General features: G+C 42.2%; 1 protein-coding gene across 1 annotated transcript in view; it reads right to left on the reverse strand.

The window, feature by feature from the left end:
- The window catches only part of STXBP4 (syntaxin binding protein 4), a 736191-nt gene that overhangs the window by 451649 nt on the left and 261331 nt on the right, over positions 1 to 23211 (reverse strand). Inside the window, exon 10 of the mRNA XM_053721597.1 lies at positions 13595 to 13660. Coding sequence (XP_053577572.1) covers positions 13595 to 13660 — 66 coding nt within the window. The remainder of the gene's footprint in view (positions 1 to 13594; positions 13661 to 23211) is intronic.

Genomic DNA, 23211 nt, shown 5'->3' on the forward strand with positions numbered 1-23211 from the left:
ATTTAGGCTCCATGGCGGAGCCACAGGTTTATAGACAGGCTTGATTCTGACTAAAGCCTGAGCAAACGCTTGAATGTCTGGTACCTCTGCCAGACGCTTGTGTAAAAGGATAGATAGAGCAGATATTTGTCCTTTTAAGGAACTAGCTGACAATCCTTTCTCCAATCCTTCTTGGAGAAAAGACATTATCCTTGGAATCCTAATTTTACTCCATGAGTAACCCTTGGATTCACACCAACAAAGATATTTCCGCCATATCTTATGGTACATTTTCCTGGTGACAGGCTTTCTAGCCTGAATCAGAGTATCTATTACTGACTCAGAGAAACCAAGCTTCAAAAGAATTAAGCGCTCAATCTCCAAGCAGTCAGACGTAGAGAAACTAGATTTGGATGCTTGAACGGACCCTGTATTAGAAGATCCTGCCTCATTGGCAGTGTCCATGGTGGGACAGGTAACATGTCCACTAGGTCTGCATACCAAGTCCTGCGTGGCCGCGCAGGCGCTATCAGAATCACTGAAGCCTTCTCCTGCTTGATTCTGGCGACCAGACGAGGGAGGAGAGGAAACGGTGAAAAACATAAGCCAGATTGAAGGACCAAGGCGCTGCTAGAGCATCTATCAATACCGCCTTGGGGTCCCGGGACCTGGACCCGTAGATAGGAAGTTTGGCGTTCTGACGGAACACCATCAAATCCAACTCTGGAGTGCCCCATAGTTGAGTCAGCAGGGCAAATACCTCCGGGTGGAGTTCCCACTCCCCCGGGTGAAAAGTCTGACGACTTAGAAAATCCGCCTCCCAGTTGTCTACTCCTGGGATGTGCATTGCTGAGAGATGGCAGGAGTGATCCTCCGCCCACCTTATTATTTTGGTTACTTCCGTCATCGCTAGGGAACTCTTTGTTCCCCCCTGATGATTGACGTAAGCTACAGTCGTGATGTTGTCCGACTGAAATCTGATAAATTTAGCCGCCGCAAGTTGAGGCCATGCCTGAAGCGCGTTGAATATCGCCCTCAGTTCCAGAATGTTTATTGGGAGAAGAGTTTCTTCCCGAGACCATAAGCCCTGAGCTTTCAGGGAGTCCCAGACCGCACCCCAGCCTAACAGACTGGCATCGGTCGTTACAATGATCCACTCTGGTCTGCGGAAACATATTCCCTGAGACAGGTGGTCCTGAGACAACCACCAGAGAAGAGAATCTCTGGTCTCCTGGTCCAACTGAATTTGAGGAGTCAAATCTGCATAATCCCCATTCCACTGTTTGAGCATGCATAGTTGCAGTGGTCTGAGATGGATCCGAGCAAAAGGGACCATGTCCATTGCCGCTACCATTAGTCCGATTGTCTCCATGCACTGAGCTACAGATGGCCGAGGAATGGAATGAAGAGCTCGGCAAGTAGTTAACAGCTTTAACGTTCTGACCTCCGTCAGAAATATTTTCATTTCTACCGAGTCTATCAGGGTTCCTAGGAATGGAACTCTTGTAAGAGGGGAGAGAGAACTCTTTTTTACGTTCACCTTCCACCCGTGAGACCTTAGAAAGGCCAATACGATCTCCGTGTGAGACTTGGTTCTTTGGAAAGTCGACGCCTGAATTAAGATGTCGTCTAAGTAAGGCGCCACTGCTATGCCCCGCGGTCTTAGCACCGCCAGGAGGGACCCTAGCACCTTTGTGAAAATTCTGTGAGCAGTGGCCAACCCGAAAGGAAGAGCCACAAACTGATAATGCTTGTCCAGAAAGGCGAACCTGAGAAACTGGTGATGATCTTTGTGGATAGGAATATGCAGGTACGCATCCTTTCGATCCACGGTAGTCATATATTGACCCTCCTGGATCATTGGTAAGATTGTCCGAATGGTCTCCATCTTGAATGATGGGACTCTGAGGAATTTGTTTAGAATTTTGAGATCCAGGATTGGTCTGAAAGTTCCTTCTTTTTTGGGAACCACAAACAGGTTTGAGTAAAACCCCAGCCCTTGTTCTGCAACTGGAACTGGGTGGATCACTCCCATTGTAAGTAGATCTTCTACACAGCGTAAAAACGCCTCTTTCTTTGTCTGATGAGAAATGTGGAACCTTCCCCTTGGAGGAGAGTCCTTGAATTCTAGAAGATATCCCTGGGTAACAATCTCTAATGCCCAGGGATCGTGAATATCTCTTGCCCAGGACTGAGTGAAGAGAGAGAGTCTGCCCCCTACTAGATCCGGTCCCGGATCGGGGGCTACCCCTTCATGCTGTCTTGGTAGCAGCTGCAGGCTATTTGGCCTGTTTACCCTTGTTCCAGCCCTGGTAAGGCTTCCAGGTTGCCTTGGGCTGTGAAGCGTTACCCTCTTGCTTTGCAGCTGTAGAGGCTGAAGCGGGACCGCTCCGGAAGTTACGAAAGGAACGAAAGTTAGCTTTGTTTCTAGCCTTAAAGGGCTTGTCCTGAGGGAGAGCATGGCCCTTTCCCCCGGTGATATCTGAAATCTCTTTCAATTCTGGCCCGAAAAGGGTCTTTCCCTTGAAAGGGATATTTAATCATTTGGATTTTGACGACACATCGGCCGACCATGACTTGAGACAAAGTGCTCTGCGCGCCATAATGGCGAAACCTGAATTTTTTGCCGCTAACTTAGCTAATTGCAAAGCGGCATCTGTGATAAAAGAATTAGCCAGCTTTAGAGCCTTAATTCTATCCATAATCTCGTCATATGGGGTCTCCGTCTGGAGCGACTCCTCCAGCGCCTCACATCAGAAAGCCGCTGCAGTAGTTACCGGAATAATGCAGGCAATAGGTTGGAGAAGGAAACCTTGCTGAACAAAAATTTTCTTAAGCAAACCTAACTTTTTATCCATAGGATCTTTAAAAGCACAACTGTCTTCAATTGGTATAGTGAAGAAACAGCCCCCTCTACTTTAGGGACCGTCTGCCACGAGTCCTTCCTGGGGTCAGTTATGGGGAACATTTTCTTAAAAATAGGGGGGAGGGACGACAAAAGGGACACCTGGTCTATCCCACTCCCTAGTAACAATATCCGCAACCCTTTTGGGGATCGGAAACGCATCAGTGTATACAGGGACCTCTAGGTACTTGTCCATTTTACACAATTTCTCTGGGACCACCATAGGGTCACAATCATCCAGAGTGGCTAATACCTCCCTGAGCAGTATGCGGCGGTGTTCCAGTTTAAATTTAAACGCTAATGAATCTGACTCTGCCTGATGAGCAATCTTTCCTGAGTCGGAAATTTCTCCCTCAGACATCAAATCCCTCAGCCCCACTTCGGAATGTTGTGAGGGTACATCAGATAAGGCTACCAAAGCTTCAGACTGCTCATAATCTGTTCTTAAAACAGAGCTATTGCGCTTTGTAGGAAAAACTGGCAGTTTGGATAGAAAGGCCGCAAGGGAATTATTCATGACTGTCGCTAGTTGTTGCAAAGTAATAGGGGCAGACGCACTAGAGGTACTAGGCATCGCTTGAGCGGGCGTAACTGGTTGTGACACATGGGGAGAGGTAGGCAGACTATCCTCATTATCTTCAGTCTGAGAATCATCTAGGGCCACACTTTTAAGTGCAACAATATGATCTTTAAAGTGTATAGACGTATTAGTGCAATTGGGACACATTCTGAGAGGGGGTTCCACCATGGCTTCTAAACACATTGAACAAGGATTTTCCTTAGTGTCAGACATGTTTAACAGACTAGTAGTATACACAAGCAAGCTTGGAAAACACTTTAATCAAATAAAAAACACAATTTGAAAAAACGTTACTGTGCCTTTAAGATATAAAAAGAGCACACAATTTTACAAAACAGTGAAAAATGCACCAATCTTTTTGAAATTTTCACAGTATGTACCTAAGGCTTTAATATGATTGCACCACAAGTTTCAGAACGATTAACCCCTTAATGCCCAAACCGGAGCAGCCTAAAGCCAACAACCGGTTAATTAACTACAGCACCTTGCCACAGCTTAGTGCTGTTGCCCTACCTGCCCTTAGGGATCAGATTTGGGGGAATAAAGCTTCTTTTAGGCCCTCAATCAGCAGCTGGACCCTCCATGTGAAGCAGCATGAACAGTCTTTCAATTCTAACTGCGCATCTGAGGCGCAAAATTAGGCCCCTCCCACTCCACTCCGGAGTTGTGAGGCCTACAAAAATCACTTCTAAGTGACTAAATTTATGCCATGTGGATAATAACCCCAGTAAAACACTCCAAAGTGCTTAAAAAAATGTCACCAACGAATATTTCTTAAATAAATAATCGATTTCCCTGTATTAGTGTCAACCAGCCTATTTTGCCCTGTTATGTAAGCATTCAATTCTATACTAAGTCTCAGAACATAGCTTACCCTCCCCACATGGGGATACTGTCAGTCTTCTAGCATTATCTCAGTCTTGTCTAGAAATAATTGACTGAACATACCTCATTGCAGTGAAGCCTGCAAACTGTTCCCCCAACTGAAGTTTTCTGGTACTCCTCAGTCCTGTGTGGGAACAGCAGTGGATTTTAGTTACAACATGCTAAAATCATTTTCCTCTCAGCAGAATTCTTCATCACTTTTCTGCTAGAAAGTAAATAGTACAAACCGGTACCATTTAAAAATAAACTCTTGTTTGAAGATATAAAACTACAATTCTAACACCACATTCACTTTACCCTCCCGTAGAGAAACCCTAGTGCTTAGAGCCGGCAAAGAGAATGACTGGGGGGTGGAGCTATATGGACAGATTTGCTGTGTGCTCTCTTTGCCACTTCCTGTAGGGAAGAAGAATATCTCACAAGTAAAGGATGAATCCGTGGACTGGATACACCTTGCAAGAGAAAAGGAGAAACTATAAGGTGCAGAGGTGACTGAAGTTTTTAACAAAAAATACTATCTGTTTTGAATAGACAGGGCGGGCCGTGGACTTGGTACATTACAAAAGAAAGAAATTTATCAGGTAAGCATAAATTTTGTTTTCTTTTGCATGATGTACAGAGTCCACGGTTTCATCCTTACTTGTGGGATACCAATACCAAAGCTTTAGGACACGGATGAAGGGAGGGACAAGACAGGAACCTAAACGGAAGGCACCACTGCTTGCAAAACCTTTCTCCCAAAAATAGCCTCCGAAGAAGCAAAAGTATCGAATTTGTAAAATTTTGAAAAGGTATGGAGCGAAGACCAAGTTGCAGCCTTACAAATCTGTTCAACAGAAGCATCATTTTTAAAAGCCCATGTGGAAGCTACCGCTCTAGTAGAATGAGCGGTAATCCTATCAGGAGGCTGCTGTCAAGCAGTCTCATAAGCCAAACGGATGATGCTTTTAAGTCAAAAGGAAAGAGAAGTAGCCGTAGCCTTTTGACCCTTACGCTTTCCAGAATAGACAACAAACAAAGAAGATGTTTGACGAAAATCTTTTGGTTGCCTGCAAATAAAATTTCAAAGCACGAACCACGTCCAAGTTGTGCAACAGACGTTCCTTCTTAGAAGAAGGATTAGGACACATAGAAGGAACAACAATTTCCTGATTGATATTCCTGTTAGTAACAACCTTAGGTAGGAACCCAGGCTTTGTACGCAAAACCACCTTATCAGCATGGAAAACAAGATAAGGCGAGTCACATTGTAATGCAGATAGTTCAGAAACTCTTTGAGCTGAAGAGAAAGCAACTAGGAACAAAACTTTCCAAGATAGAAGCTTAATATCTATGGAATGCATGGGTTCAAACGGAACCCCCTGAAGAACTTAAAGAACTAAATTTAGACTCCATGGCGGAGCAACGGGTTTAAACACAGGCTTAATTCTAGCTAAAGCCTGACAAAAAGCCAGAACGTCTGGAACATCTGCCAGACGCTTGTGCAACAAAATAGACAGAGCAGATATCTGTCCTTTTAGGGAACTAGCTGACAATCCTTTCTCCAATCCCTCTTGGAGAAAAGACAAAATCCTAGGAATCCTGATTTTACTCCAGGAGAAGCCTTTGGATTCGCACCAAAAAAGATATTTACGCCATATCTTATGATAGATTTTCCTGATAACAGGCTTTCGAGCCTGAATCAAGGTATCTATGACCGACTCAGAGAAACCCCGCTTTGATAGAATCAAGCGTTCAATCTCCAAGCAGTCAGTTGCAGAGAAATTAGATTTGGATGCTTGAATGGACCTTGAATCAAAAGGTCCTGTCTCAGTGGCAGAGTCCATGGTGGCAGAGATGACATGTCCACCAGGTCTGCATACCAAGTCCTGCGTGGCCACGCAGGCGCTATCAAAATCACAGAAGCTCTCTCCTGTTTGATTCTGGCAATCAGACTCGGAAGGAGAGGGAAAGGTGGAAACACATAAGCCAGGTTGAACGACCAGGGTACTGCTAGAGCATCTATCAGTACTGCCTGAGGATCCCTTGACCTGGATCCGTAACGAGGAAGTTTGGCGTTCTGACGAGACACCATCAGATCCAATTCTGGTGTGCCCCATAGCTGAACCAGTTGAGCAAACACCTCTGGATGGAGTTCCCATTCCCCCGGATGAAAAGTCTGACGACTTAGAAAATCTGCCTCCCAGTTCTCTACTCCTGGGATATAGATCGCTGACAGATGACAAGAGTGAGCCTCTGCCCATCGGATTATTCTTGAAACTTCTATCATCACTAAGGAACTCTTTGTTCCCTCCTGATGATTGATATAAGCCACAGTCGTGATGTTGTCCGACTGAAATCTGATGAATCTGGCCGAAGCCAGCTGAGGCCACGCCTGAAGAGCATTGAATATCGCTCTTAATACCAGAATATTTATCGGTAGGAGGGCCTCCTCCTGAGTCCACAAACCCTGTGGTTTCAGGGAATTCCAGACTGCACCCCAGCCCAGTAGGCTGGCGTCTGTCGTCACTATAACCCACTCTGGCCTGCGGAAACACATTCCCTGGGACAGATGAACCTGTGACAACCACCAAAGAAGAGTCTCTGGTCTCTTGATCCAGATTTATCTGAGGAGATAAATCTGCATAATCCACATTCCACTGATTGAGCATGCATAGTTGCAGTGGTCTGAGATGCAAGCGAGCAAACGGAACTATGTCCATTGCCGCTACCATTAAACCGATTACCTCCATACACTGAGCCACTGACGGCCGGGGAATGGAATGAAGAGCTCGGCAGGTGGACAAAATCTTTGATTTCCTGACCTCCGTCAGAAATATTTTCATGTCCACCGAGTCTATCAGAGTCCCTAGAAATGAAACTCTTGTGAGAGGGGAAAGAGAACTCTTTTTTTACGTTCACCTTCCACCCGTGAGATCTTAGAAAGGCCAACACTAAGTCCGTGTGAGACTTGGCTAGTTGGAAAGTCGACGCTTGAATAAGAATGTCGTCTAGATAAGGCGCCACTGCTATGCCCCGCGGCCTTAGGACCGCCAGAAGGGACCCTAGCACCTTTGTGAAGATTTGTGGCACCGTAGCCAAACCGAAGGGAAGAGCCACAAACTGATAATGCTTGTCCAGAAAGGCAAACCTGAGGAATTGGTGATGATCTTTGTGGATAGGAATGTGTAGATACGCATCCTTTAAGTCCACGGTGGTCATATATTGACCCTCCTGGATCATTGGTAAAATAGCCCGAATGGTCTCCATCTTGAAAGATGGGACTCTAAGGAATTGGTTTAGGATCTTGAGATCTAGAATTGGTCTGAAAGTTCCCTCTTTTTTGGGAACCACAAACAGATTGGAGTAGAACCCCTGACCCTGTTCTGCTTTTGGAACTGGGCAGATCACTCCCTTGGTAAAAAGGTCTTCTACACAGCGTAAGAACGCCTCTCTTTTTGTCGGGTTTACAGACAATTGAGAAAGATGGAACCTCCCTCTTGGAGGAGAATCCTTGAAATATAGAAGATATCCCTGGGATTTCTACTGCCCAGGAGTCCTGAACGTCTCTTGCTCAGGCCTGAGCAAAGAGAGAGAGAGAGTCTGCCCCCTACTAGATCCGGTCCTGGATCGGGGGCTACCCCTTCATGCTGTCTTGGTGGCAGCAGCAGCAGGCTTCTTGGCCTGTTTACCCTTGTTCCAAGCCTGGTTAGGTCTCCAGACTGGCCTGGATTGAGCAAAAACTCCCCTCTTGCTTCGCAGCAGGGGAAGAGGAAACGGGACCACCTTTGAAGTTTCAAAAGGAACGAAAATTATTTTGCTTGGTCCTCGTCTTATTTGATTTATCCTGAGGGAGGGCATGACCCTTCCCTCCAGTGATATCAAATATAATCTCTTTCAATTCAGGCCCTAATAGGGTCTTACCTTTGAAATGGATGGTCAACAGCTTAGATTTTGATGAAACATCAGCAGACCAGGACTTAAGCCATAACGCTCTACGCGCTAAAATGGCAAAACCTGAATTCTTTGCCGCTTATTTAGCTAGATGAAAAGCGGTGTCTGTAATTAAAGAATTAGCTAGCTTAAGAGCCCTAATTATATCCAGAATGTCATCTAATGGGGTCTCTGCCTGAAGAGCCGCTTCCAGATCCTCAAACCAAAAGGCAGCTGCAGTGGTTATAGGAACAATGCACGCTATAGGCTGGAGAAGAAAACCCTGATGAACAAAAATTTTCTTTAGGAGACCCTCTAATTTTTTATCCATATGATCTTTGAAAGCGCAACTGTCCTCAATAGGTATAGTTGTACGCTTAGCCAAAGTAGAAATAGCTCCCTCCACCTTAGGGACCGTCTGCCATGAGTCCGGCATGGTGTCGGATATGGGAAACATTTTCTTAAAAACAGGAGGGGGAGCGAACGGAATACCTGGTCTATCCCACTCCTTAGTAACAATGTCCGAAATCCTCTTAGGGACCGGAAAGACATCAGTGTAACCAGGAACCTCTAAATATTTGTCCATTTTACACAATATCTCTTGAACTACAATAGGGTCACAATCATCCAGAGTCGCTAAAACCTCCCTGAGCAATAAGCGGAGGTGTTCCAGCTTAAATTTAAATGCCGTCATATCTGAATCTGTCTGAGGAAACATTTTTCCTGAATCAGAAATCTCACCCTCAGATAGCATATCCCTCATCCCTACCTCTGAACATTGTGAGGGAATATCGGATACTGCTACTAAAGCGTCAGAAGGTTCAACATTTGTTCTTAACCCAGAGCTACTGCACTTCCCTTGCAACCCTGGCAGTTTAGATAAAACCTCTGTGAGGGTAGTATTCATAACTGAGGCCATATCTTGCAAGGTGAAAGAATTAGACGCACTAGAGGTTGTGACACTTGGGGAGAACTAGATGGCAAAACCTGATTTCCTTCTGTCTGAGAATCATCCATTGCCAAACTCAAAATACGCTGTCTGCAATTTATAGACATATCAGTATAAGTGGGACACATTCTAAGAGGGGGTTCCATAATGGCTTCTAAACAAATTGAACAATGAGTTCCCTCAATGTCAGACATGTTGAACAGGCTAGTAATGAGACAAGCAAGCTTGGAAAACACTTTATTTAATAAAAAAACACAATTTTCAAAAATGGTACTGTGCCTTTAAGAGAAAAAAGGCATACACAAACTGCAAAACTGCTTAAAATTACCCCAAATTTTCCGAAATTTTTACAGTATACACATCAAGCTTTAGTAAGATTGCACCACAAGTATTAAGGCAATTAACCCTCAAATGTGAAAACCGGATTGTAAAGTGTTCAAAAAACGGTAAAAACCCTTGACAGCACCCTGCCACAGCAGATGTGGCGCCTACCTGCCCTCAAGGATCGATAATGTGGGAATAAAGCTTCGATTAGGCCCTTAGAAGTGTACCAGGACCCTCCTGTTGTAGCTTGCTGCTTGTCTATGTAAAACAACTGCGCAACTGAGGCGCGAAAAAAGGCCCCGTCCCTCTCACTCGATGTTGCTGGGGCCTACACACAAATCTACCAAAGATTTTTAAGCCATGTGGGTTATAAAAACCCCAAATAAGCCAAGTGTACCCTCAAAAACAGATGTCCCAAAGGAAATAAAAACAGTACTCCCAGAACACACAAACGTTTGCCAAATATATCATACAAACTGAGTGCCCATAAGTTTAGCCCTTTATGCAAGCTAGTAATATCCCTTATAAACTAGGATTACTGCTTACCCTTCCCCTAATGGGGATACTGTCAGCCTTTCTGAATTATCACAGTCTTTCCAGAAAAAACGACTGAACATACCTCATTGCTGTATAGCAAGAAACCGTTCCTCACACTGACGTTTTCCTGTACTCCTCAGCTTCGGTGGGAACAGCAGTGGACCTTAGTTACAAATGCTAAGATCATCATCCTCCAGGCAGAAATCTTCATCTATCTCCTGCCTGAGAGTAAATAGTACACACCGGTACCATTTAAAAATAACAAACTCTTGCTTGAAGACAAATAAAAACTAATACTTTATCACCTCTTTCACTTTACCCTTCCTGCTTAGAGCCGGCAAAGAGAATGACTGGAGGGTGGAGTTAAGGGGGGAGCTATATAGACAGCTCTGCTGTGGGTGCTCTCTTTGCCCCTTCCTGTTAGGAAGGATAATATCCCACAAGTAAGGATGAAACCGTGGACTCGGTACATCATGCAAAAGAAAAGGGAATTGTGTGGTGCATCTGTGATACATATCCACCTAACCCCTACTCCCATAGGGGAGGGGAAAGGGAGGAGAGAGAGAAAAAAATAAAAAATAGAAAAAAAGCCTCCAATGTGAAAAAACAAAGAAAAAACCTATCACTACATATATAACCCGTGTTATGTGCACAGAGGCCCCGTAAAGGGGCAGAATATTATACTTCAACCAAGTGTCCTGTGAAGAAAAAGAAAAAGAACAACAAAAAAAAACTGTGTCCAATATGTTACTTGGTGTGTTGGTGTTATGTGAACTAATATAATACTTAATGTGTCAGTGTTATGTGAAAAGGAAAAAACTCAACGATTGGGTATTTCTATACTAATACCAAGTGTCCTATATATTGAAACCTGTGTCTGGAATATACTTAATGTGTCAGTGTCGTGTGTAAGGAGAATCCGACTATTGGGTGTTCCTATACTAATGCCAAGTGACCTGAAGAGAAAATAAATATATATATATATATATATATATATATATATATATATATATATATATATATATATATATATATATATATATATATATATCTTTATATATATATATTAGACCCTATTATGAAACAACCTGTGACTAGTCTAATGCTTAATGTGTTAGTGTTATGTGGAGGGGGAAACCCAGCAATTGGGTATTCCTATGCCAATACCTGTGTCCTGTGTAGTGAGACCTGTATCTGATATATACTTAATATATCAGTATCACGTGTGGGGAAAACCCAGCTATCGGGTGTTCCTATACTAATACCAAGTGTCCTGTGAAAAAAAAAAAATATATATATATATATATATATATATATATATATATATATATATATATATATATATATATATATATATATATATATATATATAATTAATTCCCTTTTCTTTTACACCCTTAGAGGCATCACAAATTAACTTGGCTGTCCATTCTTTTTTTTCTTTCTAGCTTCTTCCCAAAAGGTTTTTGGGGGTTTTCCTTTCTCACAGTCTCTTTGCCTCCTCTCAGCTTGCTCTTCTTTCTCAAAGTCCTCTGGTATTTCTAGATCTAATTATAACTTTGTTTTTATATGCTGAATATCTTCCTTCCTTTTGTAGTATGCCATATTGCCATTATAGGAGATTATTAGCCCAAAGGGGTATGTCCACTTGTACCTTATCCCTTTTTGCAGGCACCTAGTTAGGAATCTGAGATCTCTCCTTTTTTTCATGGTCGCCATACTTAGATATGCAAAGATCTGGATTTCCCATTGTTGATATCTGAGTATATGCTCTCTTTTGGCTATTCTTAATATTTGTTCTTTTATTTCTAAATCTTGTAAATTTAATATTACATATCTTGTTCTTCCTAAAATCCCTTGGTTTGCCAATCTGTTTATTCTTTTAATTTTAATATCTCCTTCTTGTAGGTTTGATATAAGGGAGGTAAAAAACTTTTGGGCAAAGGGTTTTAAGTCCTCCATTTTAATTTCCTCAGGGATGTCTTTTATCCTTAAATTCCCCCTTCTAGACCTGTCTTCCAGGTCTGCTAATTTGTCTTGCATATCATTTATTAAAGGTGCTTGTGCATAGATAACTTCATTAGTCTGGGAGAATCTCTACCTCCTCTTGTTGGTCCTCTAAAGCATTAACCCTTTGACCCATTTCATTCAGCTCCATTTTAATTTCAGAAAGTTCTGCAACAATACAATCTATTATTGAGATAATGTCCTCCTTTGTTGCCAATTTTCTTATCTCTTCCATATTTATCTGGATATCCATATTTGCTGTGCTGTCTGTTATCTTTGCCGCTGAATTTTTGGGGCTAGTATGAGTCTCCATACTCATATTATGGAAAAAGGGGTTATCTTTTACGCTTGGGGATTTATTGCTTCTGTTTATTTTGTCCAGTTTAGCTGCTTTTTTGGAGGCCATTTTCCTCTCGTTATCACTTTATAATTAAGCTTTCTTTCCCCTCTTTTTCCTTTCTTTTGCCCTTTTTTCTTTTCTCTTTCTTTTCTTTTTTGCCCCCCTGCCTTTCCCTTCTTCTTCCTCTCCTTATACCCCCCTTTTTTTCTTCTTTCTTTTTTTCCCTTTCTTTTATTCTCTTTTTCCTTATATCCTTTATATCCTCATAACATACATTTTCCTCTATGGGATTCCTCCTAATTCCTTCCCCCTCCTTTGGGTCTTTTCCCTTAAGCCTCCGTGTTGGGGTACTCTTCCCTCAGAGACCAACTCCTAAATCAGCTCTTCTATTTCTGGGGTCGAATTTCTGAGGCTATCTAGTGTTCGGCTCCTCGCCTCTCTCACCTTTCTCTCCCGGTATTACTTGTCCGGGTTCTGTATTAACTTTACAGTATCGTTTTTCGAGCAGACGCCTCTTCCCCCTGTATCCGCTTGTGGCTCACCCGCTTGATCAGGCTTGACCAGCCATTCCAATCTCCTCCTCCAAGTCAGACCTTCCTCTAAGTGACGGCACCTGTTAGACTCCATCTGAGTGAGCTCGCATCACCTCTGCTGATGCTAAAACTTGCCGATTTCACGCTTGCTCCAGCTCGGTTGATCGCTTCAGTCTCTTCTTCTAGGTCAGACCCTCTGCTGCAGTCTCTCCTTCTTAGTCGGGTCCTCCTCTGAGCCGCAGCGCCCGATAGTCTCCAACTGCCTGAGCTCACAGCACACCTGCGATCTTTGCAGGAACAGGTACGATGTAGTTTGTAACGTGCTGTTTTTTTTCCAGCTCCTCTTCTGCTCTTCAGGGTTTTTTTAGGCTAGGTTTGTAGTTTCTCCCTTAGCGTATATAAATCATGTGAAGGGTATCCTCTTGAAGTCCCAGGGTAAATCACCATATTATATTATTTTAGCATTCCGAGAGGGAGAACTTGGAGCTTTACAACTCTGCTACCATCCTCTCGCACGCAGCAGGCTCCACCCCCTACTTTCAGTATTTCTAAATAAATAAATGCTAATTTATGCAGAATTCTTTAATTCAAGCACGTGAGCTTAAACAGGTCATATAACAAACACCAAAGATTTGATTCTTACTTGTTTTACATATTTAAGCTCCTCAGACAGATGTTGGTTTTGTTTCTCGGATTCCAAGAGACGTTCCTAAAAATGAGAAGAGAGAAGTTTTGGGCAGACATTAAATAGTGGCTTTTAAAAATGAAAAAAATAAACAAATATATAAATAAAATAAATAAATGAGTAAATAAAAAAAATACTTAAGGGACAGTCAACACTCTGCAATTACAAGATACTTCTGTTGTTTTGCTATAGGATGACATATCATCCTAGATGTTTTAGAAACAAACATCATTTATACTTACCTGATAAATTAATCTATTTCATGTTGATGAGTGTCCACAATCCATTACTCCTGGGAATTACTCTTGCCTACCACTACGAGGAGGCAAAGATTCCCAAACCCCAAGAGCTCTATAAAACCCCTCCCACCTCACAGGTACCTCAGGCTAATGTATAGCCAAGCAAAATGAGGTAGGAAAAGAAAAAAAGTAAAAGGAGCAGAGAAGAGAGATGTGCTTAAGAAAAGAAGAATAAAAAAAACACACCACCAAAAAAACATAGGGTGGGGTCTCATGGACTCTAACCACCATGAAATAAATTAATTTATCATGTAAGCATTCATTATGTTTTCTTTCATACAGGTGGTAAGAGTCCATGATCTATTACTCCTGGGAACTAATACACAAGTTGTGGAGTCCACGAATAATGAGACACAAAGGGTGGGATTTAATAAACACCTTTTTTCACTGAAAAACTAAATCCACAACCCCTCAAGAACTCAAAAAAGGGCTTTTTTTAAATGCACTTAAAAGTTAATCAACAGGCAAAAATAAATCAAGCTGAGACAACTGCCTGAAGGACGTTCCTACCAAAGGATGCCTCAGAAGAAACAGAAACATCAAAATGGTAGACTTTATTAAAAGTATGCAAATTTCCTGACTGATATTGTCTAAAGACACAAATTTAGGCAATAAATCAAATTAAGTCCGTAAGACTGCCTTATCCTGATAAAAGATAAGGAGGGTCACAAGAAAGAGAAGACACTTCAGAAATACTTATAGCAGAAGAGATTGCCAAAAGAAACAAAGCCTTCTAAGAAAGAAGCTTAATATCCACTTTGTGCATAGGCTCAAAATGAGGAGCCTGCAAAACCTTTAAAAACACCAAGTTAAGACTCCATGGAGGAGAAATTGGCTTGATCACAGGCTTAATTTGTGCCAAAGCCTGAACAAAACCAGGAAAATTAGCAATCTTCCTATGAAAAAAACCTGAAAGAACTGAAATCTGCCCTTTCAGAGAACTGACAGATAGGCTAAAAGAAAGCCAGGATCTATACACCAAGCAATAAAAGCCTTCCAGACTTTATGATAAATCTTCCTAGTCACAGACTTACAAGCCTGGATTAAAGTTTTAATCACAGACTCTGAGAAATCTCTATGCTTAAGAACTTACTGTTCAATCTCCATGCCATCAAGCTTAGAGATTTGAGATCTGGATGGAAAAATGGACCTTGAGACAGAAGGTCTGGTTGATGATGAAGAGGCTAAGGAGGACAACTGGACATCTAACCCAGATGTATACATCAAATCCTGTGAAGCCAAGCCTCTCAGAGGCCTTGTTCTGAATCCTATCCAATAATCCTGGTTAACTATATTCAAAACTCAGGGATCTGGAAAAGACTGAAACCAAGCTTCCTGAAAAAGGCATAACCTGCTCCCTACCAGAGCCTCTGGATTGGGGACCTCACACATTCATGCAGACTTGGAAGTAGAATAAACTTTTTGACTTGCTTAAGTCTGTTCCAATTAGCATCAGACATCCAGACTAGGCCAGATGTGCTTTGCTTCTGAGAGGAAGAATTAATTTTCTGTTCTTTGTACTGATGAAAGGATCGAAAATGATTGGAGACCTTTAATTTTCCTTTCGACTTCTTGTCCTGAGGAAAAAAAGCTCCTTTACCTCGAGTTACAGTATAAATTCTAGAAGTGAAATAAGAACCAAGAAAATTATTTCCCTGAGAAGGAAGAGACTAAAGTCAGGATTTAGACACCATAACAGCAGAGAACTGCCAAGGACATGTTTTTAACAATCTTAATGTCACATACCACTTTCAAACAGTCCCAAAGGTTCAAAAAAAATCTTCACAAGTAGTATCATTACAAAACTGCTCTGAAAGACTAGTTAACCAGTAAGAAGCAGAAGCTACATCGGCAATAGAAATAGCTGGCCTAAACAAATAACCTGCTTGAAGAAAATTTCTTCATTGAAAGGATTCTAACTTCCTATTTAAAGGGACACTGAACCCAATTTTTTTATTTTGTGATTTAGATAGAGCATGCAATTTTAAGCAACTTTCTATTTTACTCCTATTATTAAATGTTCTTCATTCTCTTGGTATCTTTATTTGAAATGCAAGAATGTAAGTTTAGATGCCGGCCCATTTTTGGTGAACAACCTGGGTTGTCCTTGCTGATTGGTGGATAAATTAATCCACCAATAAAAAAGTGGTGTCCAGAGTACTGAACCAAAATAAATGGGTTCAATGTCCCTTTAAGGGATCCTTAAAATATGTCCTGTCTTCCAAAGGGTTAGTAGTATACTTAGCCAAAAGAATAAATGGCTATCTACTTTAGAGACAGTCTGTCACAGTTCAATATTAGAGGGTATAACTTCTTAAACCTTGCAGGAGGATTACATCATTGCCTGGCTTAGATCATTCACTAGAAACTATTTCAGAAACAACATCTGGAATAGGAAAACCTCAGTGGTTTTAGTAACAGTACTTAACCCCTAAAGTAAGCAAAACCATTTAAAGAGAATGAATATGTTTAACTATAAATTAAAAAAAAAGAGGGTGAATTAGGTTCAACATTAGAAGATTTCTCATTACCAAAGGAAACTTCTTCAGACGACACAACAGGATTATCCCTAACCTTAGATGGCATAGCACTATTTGAAGAAAAATTCTGAACTGACCTTTTATTCTTAATTGAAGGTGGGGACATTTCCAGGGACAAAAAAATTCCAGAGACATACAACAAAGTGCAGGGACTGTCCCTGGAAATAAGGGACTGTTGGCGACTATGTTCTTATAGTTTACAGTATAACAATCTGGATTAAACATCCACCTTCTCAATTTTCATTAGTTTTGGGTATTATTTTTATACATCATACTTTTGTTTACACACACACACAAACATATATATAAATCATACTTTTGTTTACACACACAAACATATATATAAATCTATGAATATAACTTTTTTGCTTTATAAAAAAAACATATCCTGTAGCACACCTAACAGCTGTGTGGGAAGTAAATAATGGTATATCTGAGCAGCACATCACAATACAATTGTATGATTTCCCACTGCAGACTGACACATGGTCACAAGGGTTAAAGAATACTGGGTTAAATTATTCTTTAAAGGACAGTATAAACTTTCATCATTCAGATAGAACATGAAATTTTAACAACTTCCCGTTTTAAATAAAAGATAACATTTGGTATATGTGTTGGATGGAATACTTCTCTTTGGCTGTTTCCATCTGACCATTTAGAGATTTGGTGGATTTATTTTCTCTGGCTATTACCTGAGCTATGTATGTTGAATTTTAATTTTTGTTTCTGTACCAATTTGAAAATATTAAAAAACATAATTTATGTAAGAACTTACCTGATAAATTCATTTCTTTCATATTAGCAAGAGTCCATGAGCTAGTGACGTATGGGATATACATTCCTACCAGGAGGGGCAAAGTTTCCCAAACCTCAAAATGCCTACAAATACACCCCTCACCACACCCACAAATCAGTTTAATGAATAGCCAAGAAGTGGGGTGATAAGAAAAAAGTGTGAAAGCATAAAAAATAAGGAATTGGAATAATTGTGCTTTATACAAAAAAATCATAACCACCACAAAAAGGGTGGGCCTCATGGACTCTTGCTAATATGAAAGAAATGAATTTATCAGGTAAGTTCTTACATGAATTATGTTTTCTTTCATGTAATTAGCAAGAGTCCATGAGCTAGTGACGTATGTGATAATGACTACCCAAGATGTGGATCTTTCCACGCAAGAGTCACTAGAGAGGGAGGGATAAAATAAAGACAGCCAATTCCGCTGAAAAAACAGAATTTATGTTTACCTGATAAATTACTTTCTCCAATGGTGTGTCCGGTCCACGGCGTCATCCTTACTTGTGGGATATTCTCTTCCCCAACAGGAAATGGCAAAGAGCCCAGCAAAGCTGGTCACATGATCCCTCCTAGGCTCCGCCTACCCCAGTCATTCGACCGACGTTAAGGAGGAATATTTGCATAGGAGAAACCATATGATACCGTGGTGACTGTAGTTAAAGAAAATAAATTATCAGACCTGATTAAAAAACCAGGGCGGGCCGTGGACCGGACACACCGTTGGAGAAAGTAATTTATCAGGTAAACATAAATTCTGTTTTCTCCAACATAGGTGTGTCCGGTCCACGGCGTCATCCTTACTTGTGGGAACCAATACCAAAGCTTTAGGACACGGATGAAGGGAGGGAGCAAATCAGGTCACCTAAATGGAAGGCACCACGGCTTGCAAAACCTTTCTCCCAAAAATAGCCTCAGAAGAAGCAAAAGTATCAAACTTGTAAAATTTGGTAAAAGTGTGCAGTGAAGACCAAGTCGCTGCCCTACATATCTGATCAACAGAAGCCTCGTTCTTGAAGGCCCATGTGGAAGCCACAGCCCTAGTGGAATGAGCTGTGATTCTTTCAGGAGGCTGCCGTCCGGCAGTCTCGTAAGCCAATCTGATGATGCTTTAAATCCAAAAAGAGAGAGAGGTAGAAGTTGCTTTTTGACCTCTCCTTTTACCAGAATAAACAACAAACAAGGAAGATGTTTGTCTAAAATCCTTTGTAGCATCTAAATAGAATTTTAGAGCGCGAACAACATCCAAATTGTGCAACAAACGTTCCTTCTTCGAAACTGGTTTCGGACACAAAGAAGGCACGACTATCTCCTGGTTAATGTTTTTGTTAGAAACAACTTTTGGAAGAAAACCAGGATTAGTACGTAAAACCACCTTATCTGCATGGAACACCAGATAAGGAGGAGAACACTGCAGAGCAGATAATTCTGAAACTCTTCTAGCAGAAGAAATTGCAACTAAAAACAAAACTTTCCAAGATAATAACTTAATATCAACGGAATGTAAGGGTTCAAACGGAACCCCCTGAAGAACTGAAAGAACTAAGTTGAGACTCCAAGGAGGAGTCAAAGGTTTGTAAACAGGCTTGATTCTAACCAGAGCCTGAACAAAGGCTTGAACATCTGGCACAGCTGCCAGCTTTTTGTAAAGTAACACAGACAAGGCAGAAATCTGTCCCTTCAAGGAACTTGCAGACAATCCTTTCTCCAATCCTTCTTGAAGAAAGGATAGAATCCTAGGAATCTTTACCTTGTCCCAAGGGAATCCTTTAGATTCACACCAACAGATATATTTTTTCCATATTTTGTGGTAAATCTTTCTAGTTACAGGCTTTCTGGCCTGAACAAGAGTATCAATAACAGAATCTGAGAACCCTCGTTTTGATAAGATCAAGCGTTCAATCTCCAAGCAGTCAGCTGGAGTGAGACCAGATTCGGATGTTCGAACGGACCTTGAACAAGAAGGTCTCGTCTCAAAGGTAGCTTCCATGGTGGAGCCGATGACATATTCACCAGATCTGCATACCAAGTCCTGCGTGGCCACGCAGGAGCTATCAAGATCACCGACGCCCTCTCCTGATTGATCCTGGCTACCAGCCTGGGGATGAGAGGAAACGGCGGGAATACATAAGCTAGTTTGAAGGTCCAAGGTGCTACTAGTGCATCTACTAGAGTCGCCTTGGGATCCCTGGATCTGGACCCGTAGCAAGGAACCTTGAAGTTCTGACGAGAAGCCATCAGATCCATGTCTGGAATGCCCCACAGATGAGTAATTTGGGCAAAGATTTCCGGATGGAGTTCCCACTCCCCCGGATGTAATGTCTGACGACTCAGAAAATCCGCTTCCCAATTTTCCACTCCTGGGATGTGGATTGCAGACAGGTGGCAGGAGTGAGTCTCCGCCCATTGAATGATTTTGGTCACTTCTTCCATCGCCAGGGAACTCCTTGTTCCCCCCTGATGGTTGATGTACGCAACAGTCGTCATGTTGTCTGATTGAAACCGTATGAACTTGGCCTTTGCTAGCTGAGGCCAAGCCTTGAGAACATTTAATATCGCTCTCAGTTCCAGAATATTTATCGGTAGAAGAGATTCTTCCCGAGACCTAAGACCCTGAGCTTTCAGGGATCCCCAGACCGCGCCCCAGCCCATCAGACTGGCGTCGGTCGTGACAATGACCCACTCTGGTCTGCGGAAGGTCATCCCTTGTGACAGGTTGTCCAGGGACAGCCACCAACGGAGTGAGTCTCTGGTCCTCTGATTTACTTGTATCTTCGGAGACAAGTCTGTATAGTCCCCATTCCACTGACTGAGCATGCACAGTTGTAATGGTCTTAGATGAATGCGCGCAAAAGGAACTATGTCCATTGCCGCTACCATCAAACCTATTACTTCCATGCATTGCGCTATGGAAGGAAGAGGAACGGAATGAAGTGTTTGACAAGAGTTTAGAAGTTTTGTTTTTCTGGCCTCTGTCAGAAAAATCCTCATTTCTAAGGAGTCTATTATTGTTCCCAAGAAGGGAACCCTTGTCGACGGAGATAGAGAACTCTTTTCCACGTTCACTTTCCATCCGTGAGATCTGAGAAAGGCCAGGACTATGTCCGTGTGAGCCTTTGCTTGAGGAAGGGACGACGCTTGAATCAGAATGTCGTCCAAGTAAGGTACTACTGCAATGCCCCTTGGTCTTAGCACCGCTAGAAGGGACCCTAGTACCTTTGTGAAAATCCTTGGAGCAGTGGCTAATCCGAAAGGAAGCGCCACGAACTGGTAATGCTCGTCCAGGAATGCGAACCTTAGGAACCGATGATGTTCCTTGTGGATAGGAATATGTAGATACGCATCCTTTAAATCCACCGTGGTCATGAATTGACCTTCCTGGATGGAAGGAAGAATTGTTCGAATGGTTTCCATTTTGAACGATGGAACCTTGAGAAACTTGTTTAAGATCTTGAGATCTAAGATTGGTCTGAACGTTCCCTCTTTTTTGGGAACTATGAACAGATTGGAGTAGAACCCCATCCCTTGTTCTCCTAATGGAACAGGATGAATCACTCCCATTTTTAACAGGTCTTCTACACAATGTAAGAATGCCTGTCTCTTTATGTGGTCTGAAGACAATTGAGACCTGTGGAACCTCCCCCTTGGGGGAAGCCCTTTGAATTCCAGAAGATAACCTTGGGAGACTATTTCTAGTGCCCAAGGATCCAGAACATCTCTTGCCCAAGCCTGAGCGAAGAGAGAGAGTCTGCCCCCCACCAGATCCGGTCTCGGATCGGGGGCCAACATTTCATGCTGTCTTGGTAGCAGTGGCAGGTTTCTTGGCCTGCTTTCCCTTGTTCCAGCCTTGCATTGGTCTCCAGGCTGGCTTGGCTTGAGAAGTATTACCCTCTTGCTTAGAGGACGTAGCACTTGGGGCTGGTCCGTTTCTACGAAAGGGACGAAAATGAGGTTTATTTTTGGCCTTGAAAGACCTATCCTGAGGAAGGGCGTGGCCCTTACCCCCAGTGATATCAGAGATAATCTCTTTCAAGTCAGGGCCAAACAGCGTTTTCCCCTTGAAAGGAATGTTAAGGAGTTTGTTCTTGGAAGACGCATCCGCTGACCAAGATTTCAACCAAAGCGCTCTACGCGCCACAATAGCAAACCCAGAATTCTTCGCCGCTAACCTAGCCAATTGCAAAGTGGCGTCTAGGGTGAAAGAATTAGCCAATCTGAGAGCACGGATTCTGTCCATAATCTCCTCATAAGGAGGAGAATCACTATCGATCGCCTTTACTAGCTCATCGAACCAGAAACACGCGGCTGTAGTGACAGGGACAATGCATGAAATTGGTTGTAGAAGGTAACCTTGCTGAACAAACATCTTTTTAAGCAAACCTTCTAATTTTTTATCCATAGGATCTTTGAAAGCACAACTATCTTCTATGGGTATAGTGGTGCTTTTGTTTAAAGTAGAAACCGCTCCCTCGACTTGGGGACAGTCTGCCATAAGTCCTTTCTAGGGTCGACCATAGGAAACAATTTTTTAAATATGGGGGGAGGGACGAAAGGTATACCGGGCCTTTCCCATTCTTTATTTACAATGTCCGCTACCCGCTTGGGTATAGGAAAAGCTTCTGGGAGCCCCGGGACCTCTAGGAACTTGTCCATTTTACATAGTTTCTCTGGGATGATCAAATTCTCACAATCATCCAGAGTGGATAATACCTCCTTAAGCAGAGCGCGGAGATGTTCCAACTTAAATTTAAATGTAATCACATCGGGTTCAGCTTGTTGAGAAATTTTCCCTGAATCTGAAATTTCTCCCTCAGACAAAACCTCCCTGGCCCCCTCAGAATGGTGTAGGGGCATTTCAGAACCATTATCATCAGCGTCCTCATGCTCTTCAGTATCTAAAACAGAGCAGTCGCGCTTACGCTGATAAGTGGGCATTTTGGCTAAAATGTTTTTGATAGAATTATCCATTACAGCCGTTAATTGTTGCATAGTAAGGAGTATTGGCGCGCTAGATGTACTAGGGGCCTCCTGAGTGGGCAAGACTCGTGTAGACGAAGGAGGGAATGATGCAGTACCATGCTTACTCCCCTCACTTGAGGAATCATCTTGGGCATCATTTTCAGTGTCACATAAATCACATTTATTTAAATGAAAAGGAACCTTGGCTTCCCCACATTCAGAACACAGTCTATCTGGTAGTTCAGACATGTTAAACAGGCATAAACTTGATAACAAAGTACAAAAAACGTTTTAAAATAAAACCGTTACTGTCACTTTAAATTTTAAACTGAACACACTTTATTACTGCAATTGCGAAAAAGTATGAAGGAATTGTTCAAAATTCACCAAAATTTCACCACAGTGTCTTAAAGCCTTAAAAGTATTGCACACCAAATTTGGAAGCTTTAACCCTTAAAATAACGGAACCGGAGCCGTTTTTAACTTTAACCCCTTTACAGTCCCTGGTATCTGCTTTGCTGAGACCCAACCAAGCCCAAAGCGGAATACGATACCAAATGAAGCCTTCAGAAAGTCTTTTCTATGTATCAGAGCTCCTCACACATGCGACTGCATGTCATGCTTCTCAAAAACAAGTGCGCAATACCGGCGCGAAAATGAGGCTCTGCCTATGATTAGGGAAAGCCCCTGGAGAATAAAGTGTCTAAAACAGTGCCTGCCGATATTATTTAACAAAAATACCCAGATTAAATGATTCCTCAAGGCTAAAAATGTGTAAAATATGAATCGATTTAGCCCAGAAAATGTCTACAGTCTTAATAAGCCCTTGTGAAGCCCTTATTTACTATCTGAATAAAAATGGCTTACCGGATCCCATAGGGAAAATGACAGCTTCCAGCATTACATCGTCTTGTTAGAATGTGTCATACCTCAAGCAGCAAAAGACTGCTCACTGTTCCCCCAACTGAAGTTAATTCC

This window comes from Bombina bombina, chromosome 1 (genome assembly GCF_027579735.1).
Source record: "Bombina bombina isolate aBomBom1 chromosome 1, aBomBom1.pri, whole genome shotgun sequence".
In the NCBI taxonomy this organism is placed as follows: domain Eukaryota; kingdom Metazoa; phylum Chordata; class Amphibia; order Anura; family Bombinatoridae; genus Bombina; species Bombina bombina.